The following is a 21785-nucleotide window of genomic DNA, read 5'->3' on the forward strand; positions in this document are numbered from 1 at the left end:
CCTACCGGCAGGTATTTTCCGCTAAGAGTTATATACAATAGCGCCCTCTGGCGCCCTACCCATAATACCCCGCGGCATGCGTGCCTCGTGAGCGTCCTCTTTTCTCTTAGCGGCAGGTCGGGTAGGACGTGTGTGAAATAGCTCGCTGTTTGCCTCGTCATTTACTACCCTTTTTTTGCGTTTAAGAGAAGTATTTAATAAAAGAGTTAGTAATCATTAGTTTGTAGAGAATTCCTCTCCCACGGGATGGACCGAGTTCTTGGGGGACTCTGCCGTTAACGCTACATCGTTACCGCGGCAGCAGTCTCTCGTCCGGCACCCTCAGCCACAGTCGGCTGGGGGAGTTGGCAGTTCCGCCGATCAGTTAAGGGGACCTCGGTCACCTTCTCCGGTCAACTCAGGCAGAACACTCAAACTAAAGGCACACTTCGGCAAGGTTCCTCCAAAACATATCTCCTGTGCCGGAGCAAAGCCTAAGAAGGGCCGTCAGGGCAAGCGTGGCTCGGCAACGAGCGCCGCTGTGGCACCTGGCCCTCCCCCGATCACGGGGCAGCCCGAGGGGACTAGCCGTCACACTTCGGTGGGCGCTAGTCACCCGTGTCCTCCCGACACAGTGCCGAACACCACTGGCTGTCGGGATGGGCTATTGCACGGGATACCGGTCCGTTCAGCGCTCGCTCAGCCCACGGGGCCTGAGGCGCTGTCGTCCGGGTGCATTATGAGCGATACGGAGCCGGTCGCCGGGGGGGATCCAGGGCCGACGGCCCCCGTGCTAGCTCGCTCAGAGGGACTACTCTCATCTTTGGATTTTTTCCGTTGTTCGGGGGTCCCGGTGTTCCAGGTATCCTCCGATTTTTCCTCGGACACACCTCGGGGCCGTTCTTCTAAATAGAAGAATAAGAAGAAGAAGGCTGCACGTTGATCGCGCCATTCTTCTTCGGGTTCTGACGACTCTTCTGACCGGTCCCGCTGGGGCAAACGCTCCCGGGGGGGGGGGAAGACGCGGTTTCTAGAGCAGATTTCCTGCAGGCTTTCCAGTCGATTTCCGATACGCTATCGGCTATGTCGGCAGGCCGCCGGGCGGGCCCTATTGGGGGGCCCCCTGCAGCGGTGGACTACGGCCCACAACCAGCGGTCGTTGGGCCCGCATTGCAGTCTTCAGTCACCGTCCCCGCCTGCGGTGAGGGCTTCACAGTCGTCGTTGGTTGGCCACGGTTGGGTGGCCCAGGCACAACGGGATATACCACACATGGTTGACCGTGCACCGGAGGCCCAGCCTGCATCGAGTGTCTCGCATGCATCGGCCGTGAGCCACGGTTGGGTGGATCAGAGGCCACGGGACCTACCGCGTACGCTGGGATCCCCGCCTGTATTGAGCATTCATCCATCCATGCCGTTTGACTCTGAGGAAGTTGTCCAGCCACTAGCGCGTGGTTCGGTACAACTCGCCCCTCCAGACGGCGTTCGTTCACCGGAGTCAACTCGGCCCTCACAATCGGCTGAGTCATCCGATGACGACGAGGAACCAGACCGATTACAACGGCTGTCTATCTCTGAAACGGAGCTGAGTTGACCATTGACTTTTCGAGATATTCTCACCCAAAGAAGACGTCCCCTATTTTCCCCAAAGCGGAAAAGTAGCCATCTTGAAAAACGATCCCTCCACAACATGGCAAAATAGCGCCACTTTCGAGCCCAATTGCATCCAAAATGCTCAGAATGCTTTGGGGAAAATAGGGGACATCTTCTTTGGGTGAGAATATCTCGAAAAGTCAATGGTCAACCCACCAAAAAATAAACAGAAATGAAAGATGACATGTTTATCATTATTTTTCTGTGCAGCTTATATACATGTGAGAGTTCTGAGTATTTTTAAAAGAATTTTGAAGTATGGGCATTTAGCACTGGTGTCTATGGTAATTTTAATACAAGGTTGCACCCTTAAAATGATTTCTAACCCATTTTGACCCCACATGCCAAATTCCATGCTTTTAAAACAAAGTGCATGAATTGGGCCAAAAAATGGACCTAAGCAGCTCCACTATAAACACACCCATTGGAGTCTGCTTGGGCATGGCGAGGAGAATCAACAAAAGCCAACCAAAAGAAGCCTTAGAAAGATCTGACCAGTACCGTAATTTGCAAAAAAGGGTAAAAATGAGGCAAAGAAAATCACTGCTGAAGGCTAAAAAGCTTTCAATCATTAAACTGATTGCTCTGGGCAGGGGCTTTAACTTTATTCCCACCCTTAGGTCGACCATCCTTCGCTACTGCCCACTCATTCTTCATAATAAGACTTCAATCGTTTAAAATGGGAGGAAGAGTAAGACCGTCTGACTCGCATCCATTCAAACTGCTGATGCTGATAACAAATCCTCATTTCCTTCCCCTTTAAATCAATTTTCATTCCCGTTGGCAATTTTCTTGTTATTGTCCACCAATTCCCTGATTTTTGCCAGCACGTACCGTTCTTTTTTGCATAAAACACGTCTCTCTCAGAAAAAGGCAAAACTTGACAAAATTAATCACCGGTGGCGGCCCCCTAAAAAACCATCCCCGTCCTGTAACTGATATGACTTGAAATGTATAGCGTAAAGTGCCTGACACAAACTCGTTCGCTGCACGTGCAGCAAGCTCCGTTAATACTTATAATTATCTCGTGCGCACGAGATAATTATCTTTTGTGCACGAGATATATGTCGTGCGCACGAGATATATGTCGTGCGCATGAGATAAAAAAATAATTTTGGATGTCCCTTTAGGGGCTCCGTAGGTTTCAGATTAATTTGTACAAAATGCAATGCTTTAAAAATCGTGATGAATATCTCGAGAATAGCGAAGAGAGCATTAGCGAAACATTTCAATGGCATTTGTTGGAAGAGAAAGACGATATTAATGCCTGATTTTTCCCCACATATGAATGCTAGTGGAGTAGTGGAGTTGTGTGGTAGAATGACATAGACAAGATTGAGGCACCATGAATGGTGCCCTTGTCTTTCGGACTTTTCCCTCGACTTTCTCAAGTAAGAAGTGAACTTCTTTATTGATGACTCCATTACTCTAACCGTAATTCAGGCATGAAAACACTGACCATTTTTTTTTTCATCGTAAAATTTGGTTTGAATCGAAAATAAAGCAGGAGTTGGTGTCCGGAAATTGGGCGTTTAGTGTATTGTACATGCATGTATATGTGTGTAACTGCAGCGCGGCCCAGATTTCGGACACGTATTTTGTTCAGCCTATTTTTCGATTTATTTGCCATATGCTACTTGCTAGTTTCATCTCTGTTATTGATTATCCTAAATGTTTTGTTTTGCATAATATACAATTTATTGATAAAGGTTGGGTAGGTGTTACCCCATGCTAAAATACCATATTGAAGGTTAGACTCGTGAACGTGGCGTTCTGTACAATGCCACGCTGTTGTGTATTTTCGAACCTAGCGAAATCGATCCGCCATACATAATTTCGAATTTCAACATGTTCAAGAAAGCTTGATGTGTTAATACTTATCACACGGTAAGGCAATGTTCAGTCTTTGTCACGGAAGGACGATTTACGCTTGGTTCGAACATGTACAAGAGGGTGGCGTAGTTTACAAGCCACGTTCACGGGTCTAATTGAAGGTGAGGCAGGGACAACGTATTATAAATTGAAAATAAGATATCTGAAGGTAATTCGTGTTTTAGTTTTCTTAAGATACCCTGGTTCCGAGAAAATGACATTAGGACTTTTTGGCAGTGTTGCTTCCAAGAAAGTTTACTATCAATAATTACACCTAGAAATTTACATGTTTCGACTTGTTCTATTTGTGTGTCATTTAAGTAAACACTGATAATCCTGTCGACCTTACCATTGGAGAACAACATACATTGTGGATTTCTTTTAATTAACAGATAGTTTATTACATTTAAACCAATCAGTGATTTTGCATAGTTGTCGATTAACAGTGTCAACTGCCTTAAGTAAGTTATTACTGCTTTAAATAACATCAGTGTCATCTGCAAATAAAATAAAGGAGAGCATTTTGGAAGAGTTACAAATGTCATTTATGTAAGCCAGAAAAAGTATAGGGCCAAGTATTGAACCTTGAGGAACTACACAACTGACTGGTGCAAAAGTAGATTTGGTATTCTGCCATACCACATACTGTTTCCTGTCACTTAAATAGTTTTTAACCAATCCCAAGCAATTCCTCTAATTCCATATTTATTTAGTTTACTAATCAAAATATTATGGTCTCTTGTGTCAAAGGCTTTTAAGAGGTCCAAAAATAGACCGACTGTGTGAAGAGAGTTGTCAAGTGAGGAACTTAGTTTTTTTCAATGAGGTCAATCAGTGCCAGATGAGTTGAATAGTTGGCCCTAAAACCATACTGAGTCGCTGATAAAATATTATATTTATCCATAAAGTTATACATTCGATTTGCTACAAGTCTTTCTAATATTTTTGTAAAGTAGGGTAAAATAAAAATAGGACTGTAGTTACTAATAAGGGATGGATCGCCATTTTTGTATATGGGAATAACTTTAGCTATTTTCAAATCAGTAGGTACTTTTCCTGATTCGAAGGAACGGTTAAAAATTGTCAAAGGATTTAGTATGTACGGTGCTATATCTTTAATAATGTGATGATCGATCTCATTATGTCCTCTGCTTTTTTTGCTAGGAAGTTTATTTATACAATTACAAAGTTCTTCAGTTGTTATTGGGGTCAGAAACAAGGAATTAGGTAAAACATCACTTAAAAATCTAGTGGGTCTAAAGTTGATCGAGGGATTTTCTGAGCTAATTCAGGGCCTACATTTATAAAGAAATTATTAAACTGATCAGCAATTGTTTCAGGGTCTACAATATCTGAGTTGTTTATCTTGAATGAAGCAGGAGGCCGGGTGTTTTTTGAATTTTCTTGAGAATATTGTTAATAAGTTTCCAAGTATTAGTTAAGTTATTTTTTTCTTTGTTAAACATCATGGTGTAGTATTTTGTCTTGGCTACTCTAATGATGTTAGTTAGATTATTTTTATATCTTACATATTTACACTTATTTGAGTCCGTGGGATTACTAAGATATTTTTTATATAATATGTGTTTTCGTCTAATAGATTTTAGCAGCCCCGTTGTCATCCATGGATTAACAATGATGTTTTTACGGGATTTAAATCTCTTATAAGGTATTTATCGTAAAGGTAATTTAGTTTCTGTATAAATCTGGTGTAACGCCCATCAATGTTATCTTCCAGCAGTTCTAATCAACATCGTTTAATTCATTCTTAAGACTAGCCATATTTGATGCAAAAGTGTTTCTTTTCCAGTAAAATACTTGTTTTTCTTTAGTTGTCAGATTTGGTCCAAATATAAAAATAGGTAGGTGATCACTTAACCCAGATAATAGGATTCCAGTTAAATGAGGTTCAATACCATTTGTGAAAATATTGTCTAACAAGGTAGCTATATTCACGTTATTCTGGTAGGTTTGTCGATTGTTGGCCGAAAAGCATGGCTATACAATGCATTTAAGAAATTGTTGCTTTGGGTGTGAGTTTCATAATTTAGTAAGTTTATATTGTAATCACCAAGCAAATAGCAAGTTTTAGTTTCAGATGCAATTTTTCCAAGAATTACGGACACTTCTTCCATAAATGAGGCAAGATTCATACCGGGCGGCCTGTAAATTAAACCAACTATGATATTGTTTGTATTTTTCGTTTGGATTTCAATAAAAAGTGATTCATAATAATTGGATTGGATAACTAGGTCATGACGTAAACTAAATGATACTGAGTCCCTGATATATAACATAATACCACCCCCCCCCCTTCGATTATTAAAAACTCAATTTTGTAGCCAGGAAGATATAACAAAGAATCTGGTTCATTTTTTAGCCACGTATCGGTTAACCCTATAATATGAAATTTGTGAGCAATTTCCTCCAAAGTGAGGGTAAGATCGTTAAAATTTTTACCAATATTCCTGATATTTGCATGAAACATCGAGAAAGGTTCGTCACATGATAGCTGTTGAGTCATAGCTTTTGCTTGTTGTTCAGTAAAGTATTTAGTACCAGGTGAATTATATAATGGATCACCAGAGTCTTCTTTGTCTAAAGGAATTGGATTAAAAACGCAGTCTTGGATGCGATTTAGAATGTCACTTGTTGATGCCAGTGCTACTACTATTGCTTTCACTACAATCACTTACGTCATATGTTGAATTGGGACCTCAGTAACAAGCACAAAGACTATTGTGATAAAGGGACAAAGCCCGTCTCTATGGTAATAAAATAAATTCAGCTGGATCTGTGTGCAAATTATAGCATTGAACTTTCGCTCACTGATGAAAAAAATAATAATAATATGCGGAAGCAATTCAAGCAAATTGAAATCCAATTCGCTCTTTGCTATGAACCATTTATTTTTGTCATGAAGCCTCAAATGGGCTTCATTGAAACTAAAATGAGGAATTTCATAACACAGGCGTGCTGTGTTGTCAAGTTTTACAATTCTTCCTTTCATTACAAACACAGAAAAGTGTACACAAAACCCCGGCCGGTGATATCCACAGACACGATATCCATGTTAATGACTCCATGGCCAAGGTCACGAGGTGACATTTTTGGATGTAAAACACAAGCTTAAAGGCAGTGATCTGTCACAAGCATGTCCTAAGAAATGTTGCTCAGAGTCGCAGCCTTATTGATGCTGTCAAAGAAATCTATAAAAAGCACAACTGTATGCATAAACTGGCAAGAGAACAAAAAAACTCCTGGGCTATTTTCCGATGAAAATTACTTTAAAATATCCACACATGCATGTGTTATCTGGCAATGTTGTGTTAAATAAATAGCTGTGGCAAATTACATACAAACAAAAATGATTGTGTGTTGTGTGTTTTATATCAGTCTGAGAATAATATTCAAATAAAACAACCAATGACCAAAACAGAAACGCACACTGAAAGCTCATAATAAGAGCGAAATGCTCAAAAGAGCACAAACAAATGTTCACAAAGAGCACAAACATTATAAGGGGCACAATATAAAGTAACAACAAATGCAGTACTGTATGGCAAGATGTTACAAGCCATGACAGCCACCAGGACACCTGATGGAAAAAAAAAATGCCCCAAAAAGCTCACCATCGAGTAAAAGACTGACCCAAATCAGTCAAAAAGTGTGCGTAAAAGCTTCAATGAAGCACAAAGCCACAAAGGGTTGTAAAATGGTAAGGAGTTTTGCGTATCAAAAAAACAACAACTGAAAATGAGCCTCACTGTAGGCCTCAAATAAATAAATAAACATAAAAGAATGCTGAACAAGTAAGTAACTCAGGATTTGAAATTAGCTGTAGCCCGCTAGCCAAATGCTAGTCAAAACAGCAGCGGGCTAGGCAAACTAGTCCTTACGTAGCCCAACTGGCGAGTCAAAAAAATGATTGGGATACGGCAAAGATGAAAGGATAGGAAGAAATAAATTATTAAATTCAGAAAGTAAACCTGTATCAATTTCTGTATAATTTTATCAACTCTTTTAAAAGGTTAAATGATAAGACCTGTTTATTAAAAAAACTGACAAAATTGCCTCAGAATAGATGAGAAATCAGTTGGAAATGGGTAAAAACGAGTTATCAAGTTCCAAGAGTCCACATGGAAGTTTTCAAAAAGTGAGAGGTCCAACAGTCTTTCACGTCATGCAATTTTTCAGTTTCCATAAACTTCTGAGGGGGATTTTTTTAAGAAATCAATATACCGAAACTAATTTCAAAAACGTTCCTTTTTTGGAGGGGCCTTGAAGCGCGCCACCACGGGTCAACTTTCAGGCTCTATACACGTTTTTACATGTATGCACATTGTTGTTTATGAGACATTCTATAAAAGAACAAAAACATGTGGCTTGTCAAAATGCCCGCGGGCTAGTTAAGAGTCTGATTCAGTAGCCCGGCTGGCTAGTGAACAAAAAAGTTAAAATCGAACCCTGAAGTAACTGCTTGCTGGGAAAAACATGATTACATCAATGTGGAATCGCACTCTCTCACCATGATATAGTCAAACCAAGCGACTTGCCCAGGAGTCTCATTGGTCAAACATTTGTGAATGGAGTGCAGAAACGTAGGCCTAGCTGATGACCATGATGTACTACCCAAGTACAAGACCAACTACAGATATGCCAAATGTGATTCGGAGTAGGCTACGCCTAGCAATTCCAGTCAAGTATTTTGCTTGTGGCTCTGTACAGGCCAGGCGCGGTTCTAGAACCAATTTTTTGGGGGGCTAGCACGTTGGATTTTTTCCAGACACTTAGGCCTCCGAAAATCAATAGGTTGGGGGGGAGGGGGGGGGGGGGCTCATGCCATATTTTCAATGGGGAGCGCCAATAAAATCCTAAAATCATTCACACTATATTAACTAATGCACCATTGTCACGACTATTTCTTCTTTAGGGGGAGACCGTTCGCATGTACATCACAATCCTTCTTTTGGCTAATGCAATTTTTTTTTTTAGGAATTTATTTTGGGGGGGGGCTAGACAAAATTATTGGGGGGCTACAGCCCCCCTAGCCCCCCCCCCCCCCCCCCCCCCACCGTAGAACCGCGCCTGGTACAGGCTTGGCCTACCTATGCCTATCGTCTTCGGCAAAAATTGTTTTTCTTTGGTCAGTGGTGGAATCGAGAATGACACGCCGCTAAGTTAAAACTGTACTGGTAAAACTTCCCACCAATGACCACCATCCATTCACGTGTTCAGCATGTGATGTAATCATAAACAATCACATCAGGGATCTTCTCAAAATTTCTCGAGGTGTCCGCGCATCCAAAAACCCAATTAAACTGCGTTTAATCATCATAACCAAATTTAAGGGTCTCTCTCAGATTTTTTTTTATTTTAACAACTGACGCTGTACAGCATGTAGGCATACATGTAGGTCCTATGTATAATATGTACATATAAAGTCTGTCGTTCTGAAGCACGGTGCCAACCATGGGCGTTTAAAAAGCCCAATTGGACGCACTGCAGGACATTATGTTCTTTTAAACTGTTCGCGAGTCAGAAATTGCACATAAAACACAATGCACGTCCACCGGTTGAAATTTGTATGTGCCAATAGGGAATTAAATGGGCTGCTGACAAGGATTTGCATATGTACCCGACGAAACTTGAATAAGATTTCTAAGCTGCCAATTACAGGTAGTATGCCTTAAAAGGAACTCTCAAATCATGTGTGTATTAAAAGTGACTGTCAACAAAAATGTGGCAAATATCCCAATAAATCTCTGTATTATTACATTTACAGGTTGCTAAAGCTGAACTGTCTGATTTTAAGACAAGAAGAGTGACTGCATATAGAAAGCATCTGGTTGAGCTAGCTGAACTTGAGTTGAAGCATGCAAAGGTAAAAATATGTTTAAATATCCAACTTAAAATATTTGATAAAAATGAGAAGGGCTAACCAGCTTTAATTATTTCATTTTGCAGTGAAGTAAAGCTCAACAGCTCTAATTTTGCTGTGAAAGAAGTCTTTCAGATTGTTTTGGGCAGGCTCCATAGACTCCATAGGACGGGGTAATTGTGCTTGCCTCATTTCTGTTATTTCTGTGGATTCCTTTTACTCACTTTAAAATATTTTGTTCTGACATATGAAGACTAGTAGTCTACTTCACTCATCTTGGGTTGTTCGAGGACAAAGGTCCAGGCTGCACAGTGCTTAGCCGTGCATTGGTGTTTCTACAGTTTTCGTGCACATGTACTTTGTACATATTGTTACGTGTGGACACACCAAACTAACAGCTCAGTACGCATGGGCGTCGCCAAGATTTTTCTAGAGGGGGGCAAAACATATTTTTCCCAAAAATTCCTGTATTTCTCAACATATTCTTGATTTATCAGTTTTAGAGGGGGGCAGAGACATTCCCCCCCCCCAACCCATTAAATTTACACCAATATGACTTCACGCCTCTTTAGCTTTTTTTTTTTTTTTGGTTTTTCCGGCGGGGGGGGGGGGGGGGGGGGGGGGGGGGGGGGGGGGGGGGGGGGGGGCATCCCCCTTTGCACCCCCCCCTGATGCACAACAGAGCATCTAGAATCTAAAATTTCCCAGGGCCCTTCAGCGGGCCTCAGACCCCAGGCTGTAAGATTTGTGATCCGCACTCGCATTAATTCTTGGAGCAAATGCCCCAACGCATCATTGCAACAGTTTACAAAACTAAGACCCCCATTACACCGGGCTGCGAACTTTGGGCCTCCCTTGACCATAAAACTGGCCAGGTCGCAGTTGGAGGCTCAGAGGAGGCCAAATGGTTGCCTAGGTCGTTCAAAGGTGGTACACAGGATGTTCAGACATCGCCATGGTCGCCGTAAATTTTTCGCCGTAAACGTTCAAAACAGTCGCACAAAGGTTGCTGAGGAGGTTGGTTGCTCAAATGTGGCTCAAATGAGAAAGAAGGGAGGCACAAGCATTGCCGTGGTTGCAGAATCGATGCACAATGGTCAGCCAATGGTCACCATGTTATAGATGCGTTCTGTGGCAAATTTTATCGTCAATCTGGGTGATGCTTCTGGCTGATATAAAAAATATTTACAAGATATACAAAATCACAGATTAAAAAATATAGAGAATTTACAATTTCAATAGATTGTTAGAGAAGAGTTTATGCCAGAATACAGATAAAGCCAGTGAGTGGCAAGATGGAACAGGTGACTAGCACCTATAGAAAGCCATCCTACCACTGATCCTATCTGTGAGGGCATGCCTGTGGCGCACGCACTCAGGAAGTGTTAAATGTTCAAAACCGTCCCATATGCGCATGTACGACAAGTCACACATAAGCTTGCAATGTACAACATGCAACGCATAACTTTTTGAAAGCCATTTTTCTTGAAATGAGGTTGCGGAAGTTTTGCGAAACACTGCTGACTTTCTTGCGGCAAATCTTTCGAGTTAATTGACCTACAGGAATATATTTGGTATCAATAGAAAGCTACAGAGTTGCTCTTTTACATGTTATATAAAAGTCAAGGATGGGAGTTATTCCTCATTATGCCATGGCAGATCACAAATTCAAAGTTTGTGTCACACTATGTTAAAATATCAACGTAGGGCAGTGAAGATGTAGCACATTTGTTCCCCTTTTTGTTTTGGGGAGGGGATGCTGAGGGTGGGGGTGTTGTATTTTGCATGCACTTCAATAAGTGTAAATGGCTTACAAATCCAACAACAAATGGCAGCACCTTTTATGTTGGCTTATTGTATAACTGAGCAAGCATGGTCTGAAGGTGAATACCAAGGCTATTTGCTGCTGATGATGAGGTTGCATGTGCACTATGTGCTTTCAAAACAAAAGAATCAATGCCTGCATTACTTAGTCAAGGAATAATAGTGTGTCTGTTATTCAAATATAAGGTATATTTAAAACACACTACCTTAGGACACAGAAATTGCACAATTACAACATCAAAACATTACAATTGCACGTCATAAAAAAATTCTCAATTTAGAGAATAAAACTGTATTGGAAAAACCCATTCCCCAAAGAAAACCAGTAGATAAGTTTAAAATTATGCAAAAAGTGCAAAACCCAGTCCACCTTAAAAACCAGTAATAAATACTTTACCAAAAGATTATCTTGTAAAAGCATCATTATGACACAGCTATTTGGAGTCTGCAATCATCCATTGTCACAAGATGGCAGACCATCTGAGCTGTTGCATCTCAAGTAATTTGGTAACACAAGGCAGGTCTGCATGCTGAAGAATCACAGTGTTGGGTATTCTGTCATGCCAGCAGATGCCTGGAATGAAGTGAAGATGAGGGATTTGAACCTGATTGAGTTTCCAAATGTGATGCTGGTAAAGAGTGAGGGTTTCATCAGCATAAAGAAGGTTGGCAAGAACAACTGCATGGTAGGCTTTACACTTAGTTGATTGCAGGATGCCTCCCTGCGACCAAAGACAGCGTTGTATCTCCACGTCAGTGTTGCCATCTGCAGTAATTGTACTTCCAAGGTAGACAAAACTGTCAGCACATCTTTCCACATTGTTTGAACGTAGTTGTGAAGGGTTTACGGCTACTGAGAGAACTGGACTTGCAGCATTACTGAGAAGGTTCAGTGATGTGTTTTCTACCGGGGATGGAGACATTGGCCGAACTAGTCTGACCAGCATCACATCCAGACCAGGGCAGCCCCACCAATTCGTCAGAGACCAAGCAGGGCCCCCTTAACCCAACGGGAGGTTGCGGACATGGAGATAGCAAAAATGATCTCGCAGGGTGTCATTGAGCCATTGGAGAGTCATGGAGTTCACCGATCTGACTGTTGAGAAAGAAAGATGGGTCTGTCCGAGTTTGCATTGACTACCGAAGGCTGAACGAGGTTATGATGAAGGATGCGCATCCACTTCTGCGTATAGAGGACAACCTTGATTCACTTACAGGGTCCCAATTCTTCTCAACCTTGGACCTTGCCTCTGGGTACTAGCAGGTGGAGGTGGCCGGAGAAGACCAGCCAAAGACCACATTCAGCACAGGGCCAGGCGGACTGTACCAGTTTGTGACCATGCCATTCGGCCTATACAATGCGCCCTCCACTTTTGAGCGCTTGATGGAGCAGGTCCTTGCGGGATTGCAGTGGCAAGTGGCTGTGTTGTACCTCGATTACGTCATTGTGTTTGGAAGGTTGTTTGACGAACACATGCAGAGACTTTGCCTGGTCTTGCAGAGGCTTCATGCAGCCAACTTGAAGTTGAAGCCCAAAAAGTGCAGTCTTCTTCAGTGAGAGGAGGAATTCCTCGGTCATGTGGTGTCATCTGCGGGGGTTGCTACTGACCCCGAAAAGGCCCAAAAAGGTTCGTCCTGTGCGGGACTGGCCTCAACCAGCTACTGTTGCTGATGTTCGAAGCTTTCTTGGCTTGGTGTCATATTACCGGTGGTTTATTGAGGGCTTCACCAAGTCACCAAGAAAGGTAGACAATTCAAGTGGACAACGGAATGTCAGGGAGCTTTTGAAGCACTCAATCACCGTCTCCTGTCTTCCCCCATACTTGCCTATCGGTGTCGGGGAGTTCATCCTCAACACCGATGCCAGTGGGTTTGCTTTTGGTGCTGTGTTGTCACAGGTACAGGAGGATGGAGAGCATGTCCTTGCCTATGGAAACAGGGCCTTTACTAAGCAGGTGAGGAACTACTGTGTTACTAGAAGGGAAATCCTTGCCATAGTGTACTTTGTGAAGAAGTACCATCACTACCTCTATGGGACTCGCTTCGAAATTCGCACTGACCACAGACCCTTGAAATGGATGTATGGTGTTTGAGATCCCCAGAGACAGCTTGCCAGGTGGCTGCAGAAGCTCAGCATCTATGATTTTACAGACGCAGGCACGAAAATGCGACACATGAAGAGCGAGTGTGGACATTGCTCCCGGACATACAAATGGGCTGACTACTTGGCTCGGCATGGGGGCGTTGCTGCCCCGGCCCCGTTGAGGAGGATCTCTCCCAGGGACTCCTCTTCCAGGGCAAGGCTCTACCTGTGGGAACGGTGGTATAGCAGCTAACTGCATCTTACAGACGCAGTTAGCTGCTACGTTAACTTTTTTACCGAAAATGCTATTTCCACGAAGGAGGTCAAAATCTACCAAAATAACAAATCCTGGATCACAAAGGAAGTTAAAGATGTGATCAACAGGAAGAAGCAGATCTTGGACAGGGTGACAGGATACAACTAAAGGAAATTCAAAAGGAACTAAAGCGTGTCATCAAAGCAGAGAAAGCTAGATACAAGGATAAAATTGAACAGACTTTGACACAGAATACATGTAATATGAAAAATGTTTGGGAGGGAGTGAGACTTATGAGTGGATATCCAAGATAAATATTCAATTACCGGACACATCAGTTGAATATGCAAATCAGTTAAATGAATTTTTTGACCGCTTTGATCAGTGTGATTTTCATGCTCAAGTAAAAAACCTTCATGAAATACTACAAAATCATTCCGATCCTTATGAGTTGATTGTTTCTGAACAAGATGTGCGTCGTCACTTTCTAAAACTAAATACTTCCAAGGCCGCTTGGCCAGATGGAATTTCTGCAAAGGTTTTTAAATCATGTTCGAGTCGGCTTTTAAGAATTTTTACTGTGATTTTTAACTTGTCTTTTAGTGCCCGGTCCATTCCAAGACTTTGGAAGTATTATTCCTATCACATCGACTAAGTACAAGGTCATCAACCCATCTACCTCTGACGATGTGACTGCACTGGATGGCAGTAAGCTCGATAAATTTGATGACTTCAAGTATCTGGGCTCCTACACTAACACAGCTCATGACATCGAGTGTAGAAAAGCTCAAGCTTGGTCTGCTCTGTTCTCACTGACCAAAGTATGGAGATCCTCGATCTCCAAGACCACCAAACTTAAGATCTTCAAGACCTCAGTAGAATCCATCCTCCTCTACGGTTGCGGTTACCACTCCTTAGTTATATTTTGGCCGTTTTCGTTACTGGGGAGTCACCAGTTCTATCGTTTCGTTGAAATGCAAAAAAATAGTTAGTGGCCTGACGTTTCGACCCTAGCAGAGTCTTTCTCGAAGGCTAAATGACAAGACTATAAACAGGTACATGTATACATTACTGATGTAACAAAAGCAGTCAAGTGGAAATAGATGATGCAGAGGAAAATACACAGAGAAAGCAGGCGGCTGAACAGAAAGGAGGGTAACAAGAGGTGGGGAACACAAAGGACAAAGTCAATGATGGGGAGAGGGAGAGAAAGGTAGTTAATTGGTGAATGAGGCAGACTGGAGGGGGGGCTTATCTGTGGTGAAAAGGAGAAGGCAAAGACAAAAAGTTATTAGTCATTTCCTTCTTGGATGTTCAGACCATGGGGTTGAATGGTCTGGAGACATCTTATCCATAATTTCTCTCTACTCAGACGAACAATCTCTCTGTGGTTTCCTAGTGCCTCAATGCCCTGTAAAATCATGTCAGAAATTGAGTGATTAGGAAGATTGAAATGATGTCCTACGGGTGTATCCAGCTTATGGGTGTTGACTGTGGATCTGTGGCCGTAGAAACATCTCTTGAGTGTAGTTCTCGTTTCACCTATATATTGAACACCACAAACTTTGCAAGATATTAAATAGATTAGATTAGTGGTGGTGAAGGTGACATGACCCCTTGTCCTATGGGTGGTACCACCGGTATGGCTGGTGAAGGAGTCCGATTCTCTGATGTGTTGTCTACAGACGATGCATTTGGAGGTGTTGGGACACCTGAAAGTTCCCTGTGGCAAAGGGGGGTTAACATTATCATTAAAGGGGGGGACTTCTGCCCGGACAATGAGATCCCTGAGACTGGGTGGCCGTCTGTAGGCAACTATGGGTTCTTCTTGTACAGCACGTTGAAGTCGATCTGATGTGTGAAGAATATGATGGTTAGAACTGGTTATTGTACGAATGGGGGGAAGTGAGGGGTAAAAAGTGACAACAAAGGGAACTTTCTCCTTGGAACTCTGTTGTTGCACAGGTCTTTTTGAAAGTACTGACTCCCTGGAGCGAGCCTTGACTTTCTGGATTGCTCAATGGACTGCCAGGGAGCTATGACCCCGAGAGACAAGGTGTTTCTTAAGTTCCTGTGAGTGGTGGATAAAATCGGAATCATTAGAACAGATTCGACGGAGTCTGAGGGCCTGACTGTAGGCTATGCTGGTTTTGCAGTGTCGGGGATGACAGCTGGTTGAGTGGAGATATTGGTGTTTATCTGTGGGTTTAACAAAGAGATCTGTGATCAAACCATCATCCGTCTTTAGAACCTTGACATCCAGAAAGTGGAAAAGAAAGTTTCGTTGTAATGGCGGAGTCACGCAAGACTAAGCACGGCATTACCCCGCCAAATTTTGTCACGTGCCGCATTAAGCCCCGAGCACGTGTGGACGCTCATGATCTATGCCCACGTTGGCGTTCATGCACCCCAGAAAATACCTGCGAGGTATGCCATACTTGGGGAGAAGACGAATGGGACGCAGTTTGGGCTTGGCTTAATTCTTGGTCGCCATCGGTGGACTCGGCAGTGAGTAATTCTCCCGGGTCATCACAACGCAAACGATTGACCAAAAAAAAGTCGGGTACACCTAAGTCGCTTACCGGGGACACGCTTCCGGGGCCTCTGGCCCCTGGTAAAAATACCCAACATGCTGGGGCTGTGCCTTCCGGGCCTCCAGTCCCCATGCGTACTTCAGACAGCAACCGAACAAGCCACCCATGTACCGGAGACACGCTTTCTGGGCCTCTGGCCTCCGGTACACCGGGCGCAGGGAATAGGGCTACGCCTGTCGGGCCTCTAGCCCCTACTCCCGGTAAAAAGAAAAGCAAAAAAATCGGACCACGCCGCCGGGTCCGGAGCTATGTCTTCCGAGCCTCTAGCCTCCGGTGCCCCGGAAAGGGATAACCGGGGTGGCTCCTTCCGGACCCCTAGTCTCGACTTCTGGCAAAGCGTCCGGTAAGAAAGTGGGCCAAACCGGGGACGAGCAGACGTCCTCTGGGCCCTCAGCCTCCATTGCCAGAAATATTACGCCGGACCGGGATGACCCGGATATTTTCCAGGATACAGATCCGACCCAGATGGAAACCAGATCGCCTGGGACTCACCGGAGCCGGAGAGATACGGTTTTGAAGGGTAAGCATCGCCATCACAAGAGGCCCCGGCGCCGTTATTATAGCTCCAGTTCCTCTTCAGTAGAGTCCGTTTCGAGCTATTCTTCGGGCTCCCGACGTTCGCGTCGCCGGAGCTCTCGATCCGACAGCATAAAACACATGTTATCGGCCACGATAACATTGTTGGTTCCTAAACCGAATGGGCAAACTTCGGTCAGCGAACCTGTTACTGTTAGCCCTTCACAGGATCACAAGTCAGGTGATCAGATGTCAGTTTTTCCCTCCGATAATTTATCTTTGGATTCTGACAACCGCCCACGTCCCCGTGCACACAATCGACTTCAGCTGAGGGTCACAAAGATCAACCCGCTGAGCCCGAGTGCCGCGGGGAGGGTGAAATGCACAAACTCCCGATGGCTGTCTCATCCAATGACGAGTCTGCCATTTCGTTACCTCTTTCCGCCTGTGACCAAAGGTTACGGGTATTGATAAAAGACATGGTCAGAGTGCTCAACATATCGCCGGCCGACGAACCGACGCCAGATGAAAGTGGCCGCCGATCTTACAAAAAACGTATACGGGCTGGCTGACTCCCGGACTCAGGATTTCCCGGTCTTTGCGATTGATCGATCTTGTGCCGATCGAATCAAGACTCTAGCGGCGGTAAAGAAATGGCGCCCTCTTGCGACGAGGGATACACGGCCGTTTCGGGTACCGTGGTCTGATTTTGAGGAATTTCTTTCAGTCCCGGCTATGTCAGATACGGTCAAAGATAAAATCGCGGCTGACTCTACTGGCCGTACATCACGTAAATCTCCTTTTATCAGCCATGAAAGAAATAAAATGGAGGATACTCTTGCAAAAGTTGACACAGTATCTCGAGCAGGGTTGTGAGTGTCTTGTTTTCTACAGTTATTGTCTGAGTTTCTTGTCTGTTCTTGTGAAACAAACTCTCCGGTATCTCCTGAGACAACAGAACTAGCATTTCATTGCTTGGACGATTGTCTCCGTATTTGCATGGACCAGTTTGTCCGAGTTTCCATGTGTGCTGCTACAGCTCGTGGGGCCAATGTTCTCGATGCCATTTTTCTCCCATCCGAGGGAGCAAGGACACGCCTTGAATCACGTCCCCCTTTGGGAACAGATTTGTTCAATGGGAAGTTTCAAGAGGCCATGGAGGCAGAGGCCAAACGTTTGGAGACTACAGACAAAATAAATTGCGAAAGCCTACAAGCGAAAGCACCACATCTGTTAGGGGGAATAAACAACCTGCTAGTACTGGTAGCCAGCGGTTTCCCCGTAAGCCTTTGAAGCCCTTTCGTGGGCGTGGCCGAGCCTTCACATCCAAACCTAGTCCACAGGATCCGGATAAACCAAATCCATCCAGTACATCCACCACCAGTTCCCGAGAGCGCACCTTTCGACCCTCATACACTCCCTGGCCTAAATCAAGTTACGGAGGCTACCGCCGGGGATCCTGGCGTAAACGACTATTCAACTACTAAGGCCTACTACACAGGGCCAGTAGGAGGCCGTCTCAGACATTTCGCAAAGATTTGGGCCCTTTCCTGTCAAGACAAGTGGGTACAGGACACCATAAGGCAGGGGTATGCATTAGAATTCACAAGCACACCCCCATCGGACTTTACTCCACATCCAACTCCTATTCCAACAGACAAGCAAAAACGCCTTGCACTGGAAAGCGAAATTCAAACCCTACTCCAGAAACAGGCAATTCACCTGGTTCAACAGGGAGATACCAGGCACGGATTCACTCATCATTCTTCCTAACACCAAAGCGTCCCATACTGAATCTGAAACCCTTAAACAGGTATATTCGGCCAAAAAGATTCAGGATGGAGACGCTGCTTACAGTCCTCGAGGCTCTACCGGTACCAGCTTGGGCATCCTCACTAGATTTACAGGATGCATACCTACATGTTCCAATTTCAAAGGACCGTGTTCACTTCCTTCGGTTTCAGTACGACAGAAAAAATTACGAGTTCAGTTGCCTTCCGTTCGGCCTTTCCACGGCCCCAAAGGTGTTTACCAGAATAGCAAAAAGTGTTGCATCAATTCTGCAGAAACGGAACTTTCAGATTTTTGTTAACCTCGACAATTGGCTCATCGTTGGCTCAACCAGAGACGAGACTCTAAGGGCGCTCAGTCTAATGCCAGAACTAGCAGTCCGGTTGGGCTATCTGATAAATCAGAAAAAGTCTCATCTGGAACCTTCCACAAGGCCGGTCTTATTAGGGGCTGAGTTGGATCTCCCGCAGGGCGTGGCTGTGCCTACACAGGAAAGAATTCACAACCTAATAGAATGTGTAACACTTTTTCTGCCTGCCAAAATAGCCCCCGCCATAGCATGGTTACGTCTTCTGGGGCTCATGGCCAGTATGGTGGACACAGTTCTGTGGTGCAGACTAAGTATGCGACCCATTCAGCTTCATCTCCTTGCCCACTATCAGCCAAAACTGCATTCAATAACTCATCTCGTACCGGTCGTTCAAGATATTCAAACACATCTACGTTGGTGGCTGAATCCATCCAACCTAAACATAGGTCTGTCTTTCATTCCAACCAAACCGAAAATGACCTTAATAACGGATGCTTCCAACCACGGCTGGGGGGCGCATCTTGGCACAGAATCAGTTGCGGGGAATTGGAACCCAGACGAGAGGATCCTCCATATCAACGTTCTCGAGCTGCTGGCTGTCAGGAAAGCGCTGATCCACTTCCAGCGCATGATAAAGGGTCACGCAGTGTTAGTCCGACAACCCCACCGTTGTCTCCTACATAAACCATCAAGGAGGCACACAGTCCCCTCAGCTTTGTCTACACACCTGGGATCTGCTAATGTGGTGCACCACAACGACATAACGTTGACGGCACTTCACATTGCTGGCAAGCTGAACCTCATGGCAGATGCTCTCTCCAGGGGGAAAATAATCCTGACAGAATTAACACTACACCCAACGGTAGTCCAGAACATTTACCTAAGGCTCGATCGCCCGCACATAGATCTGTTTGTGTCAGCCCTCAACAACCATCTGCAGGTATACTGTGCACGAAGTCCCGATCCCCGTGCGTGGGCATTGGACGCCCTTTCCATAAGCTGGGCAAACATGTTCGGATACGCATTTCCACCGATCTCTCTCCTTCCGAAGGTCCTGAGGAACATTGCAAAATACTCCTCATCGTCCCATTCTGGCCCCATCAGCCTTGGTTTCAGAGAATAGTCAATCTTCTGATTCACACACCAATAATACTCCCTCAGAGGGTAGATCTTCTTGCTCAACCCCACTCCAAAATCCTACTGCCAGAGCCAGAGACACTCCACCTGATGTGTTGGCTATTGTCGAGCAGTCTCTCCGAACAGCAGGACTTTCAGCAAACGCTGCCACCATTGCTGCCCAAAGTCGTAGGGCCTCAACATGACAATCATATAACAGCCAACTACGACATTATTATAAATGGTGCGGAGACAAGTCTATTGATCCACCCACAGCATCCGTAGGACAAATCAGTGATTTCCTCATGGAACGGTTTACGCAAGGCCTCTCCGTTTCCACAGTTCGAGGCTACCGTTCCACAATAGTGGCAGTTCATACAGGTTTTTCTGACGGATCGACAGTTTCAAACAGCATCCTCTTAAAACACCTGCATCGGGGCATGTTTGTAAGTCGCCCACCTCGGCAATGATTAGTCCCTTCTTGGGATTCGGGGTCAGTTCTGTCGGCATTGACAAAGCAACCATATGAGCCCCTTGCTAGTGCCTCTCTGCTAAACTTGACATTAAAAACAGTTTTCCTGATAGCAGTGGCTACAGCCAGGAGACGCAGTGAGTTGCATGCCCTTACCATAGAACAGGGTAATGTACGATGGGAACCAATGGAGTACGACTGATTCCTCATAAAATGTTCCGGCAAAAAATCAGTCATCAACTTTCCAACCATCTGATATTTTTATTCTGAAGATAAAAACTATCCCTTCAGTCTGAGATGACAAACTCTGGTGTCCGGTTCGGGCCCTCAAGTGGTATTGCTCCCGAACCAAGCCCCTCAGGGGTGAGACCACCCAGTTGTTCATTACGACAACTCAGCCTTATTCAGGGGCATCACGGGACACGATCTCCCGATGGATAGTGAGGACAATCGACTCTTCTGTACCAGATTGGCCTACACGTTCAGAGAAACCTGCCTATGCTCATGAAACCAGCGCATTAACGACATCATCGGCATTTTTGAAAGGCGTTCCTCTGCCAACAGGCAGCTGCTTGAAAAACGCCATCAACCTTCGTCTCGTGCTACCTGAAGGACGTCCAATGTTCAGAATCTCAGACTGGACGAGTAGCCCTCTCGGCTGCCATGGCATCTCATCCCAACCGTCAGGACAGGTTGACTGCCTCCAACACCTAGTAGACTAGAACTCCATATACCTGTACTAGGTGAGTCCCTTTCCACATACTTTGGTAATGTCTACCTATCAATTATGGTGAGGACACGAGGGGACATACCAATCCGGGCAGTGCTTAAACAGTAGTACCTATGGCAGCCTCTCCCAAGCCCTCCTCCTATAGACGGTGCTAATCTATGCAAATGTAAGGTTTAACAGGTAAGAGAGTCCAAGAAGTGGATTCCCCCAAATCAAAGGTGATTTGTGAGTCCACGAGGGGACATCACAATCTTATGTTCCAGCGTTAAAATGATATTATATAAGGAAATTTTAATCATTTTGATTGTTCATTTTTATTGTTCGTGCAATTATATATGTAACTTTGTTTTATAATGGGTCGATGTTGTTATTGTATGTGAGCATTTGAAATTATCCCAGTGGGATACAATAAAGATTAAATAAAAAGGATTAAAAAAATATACAGTAAACCCCGCCTAAACCGACATCGCACAACTCATCAAATCACTCAAGTCGGCCATCGGACTAAAGTCCCGATTGTCCGTAATGCATTTCCATTGAATTTTTGATTTTTTAAGTCGGCTTTTATAAGTCGCCATGTTGTGTTACTGTCAGTCCCCATTACAAAATCCTTTGGGTATTAAGTCGGCATTCAAAAAATCCCGCATTGGCATCGACTTCCTGTACTGCGGTTTCCAAGCAGTGTCGAGTGAAAAGTGGTTTGGCACG

The 21785-nt window shown here is 44.4% G+C and overlaps 1 protein-coding gene and 1 long non-coding RNA gene across 3 annotated transcripts in view; both read left to right on the plus strand.

The window, feature by feature from the left end:
- The window catches only part of LOC119743400 (sorting nexin-6-like), a 53652-nt gene that overhangs the window by 15627 nt on the left and 16240 nt on the right, over positions 1-21785 (plus strand). For both annotated transcript variants that reach the window (XR_005273022.1, XM_038219796.1), the window contains exon 3: positions 9290-9388. Coding sequence is in view for 1 of the 2 variants with exons in the window: in XM_038219796.1 (XP_038075724.1) it covers positions 9290-9388 (99 nt within the window). In the remaining variant the exon portion in view is untranslated. The remainder of the gene's footprint in view (positions 1-9289; positions 9389-21785) is intronic.
- On the plus strand, positions 3191-6152 carry LOC119743411. Its single transcript, XR_005273024.1, has 2 exons — positions 3191-3382; positions 3627-6152. It is a non-coding gene; the product is annotated as an uncharacterized LOC119743411 (long non-coding RNA).

The sequence above is a fragment of the Patiria miniata genome, unplaced genomic scaffold (assembly GCF_015706575.1).
Source record: "Patiria miniata isolate m_02_andy unplaced genomic scaffold, ASM1570657v1 HiC_scaffold_11, whole genome shotgun sequence".
In the NCBI taxonomy this organism is placed as follows: Eukaryota; Metazoa; Echinodermata; class Asteroidea; order Valvatida; family Asterinidae; genus Patiria; species Patiria miniata.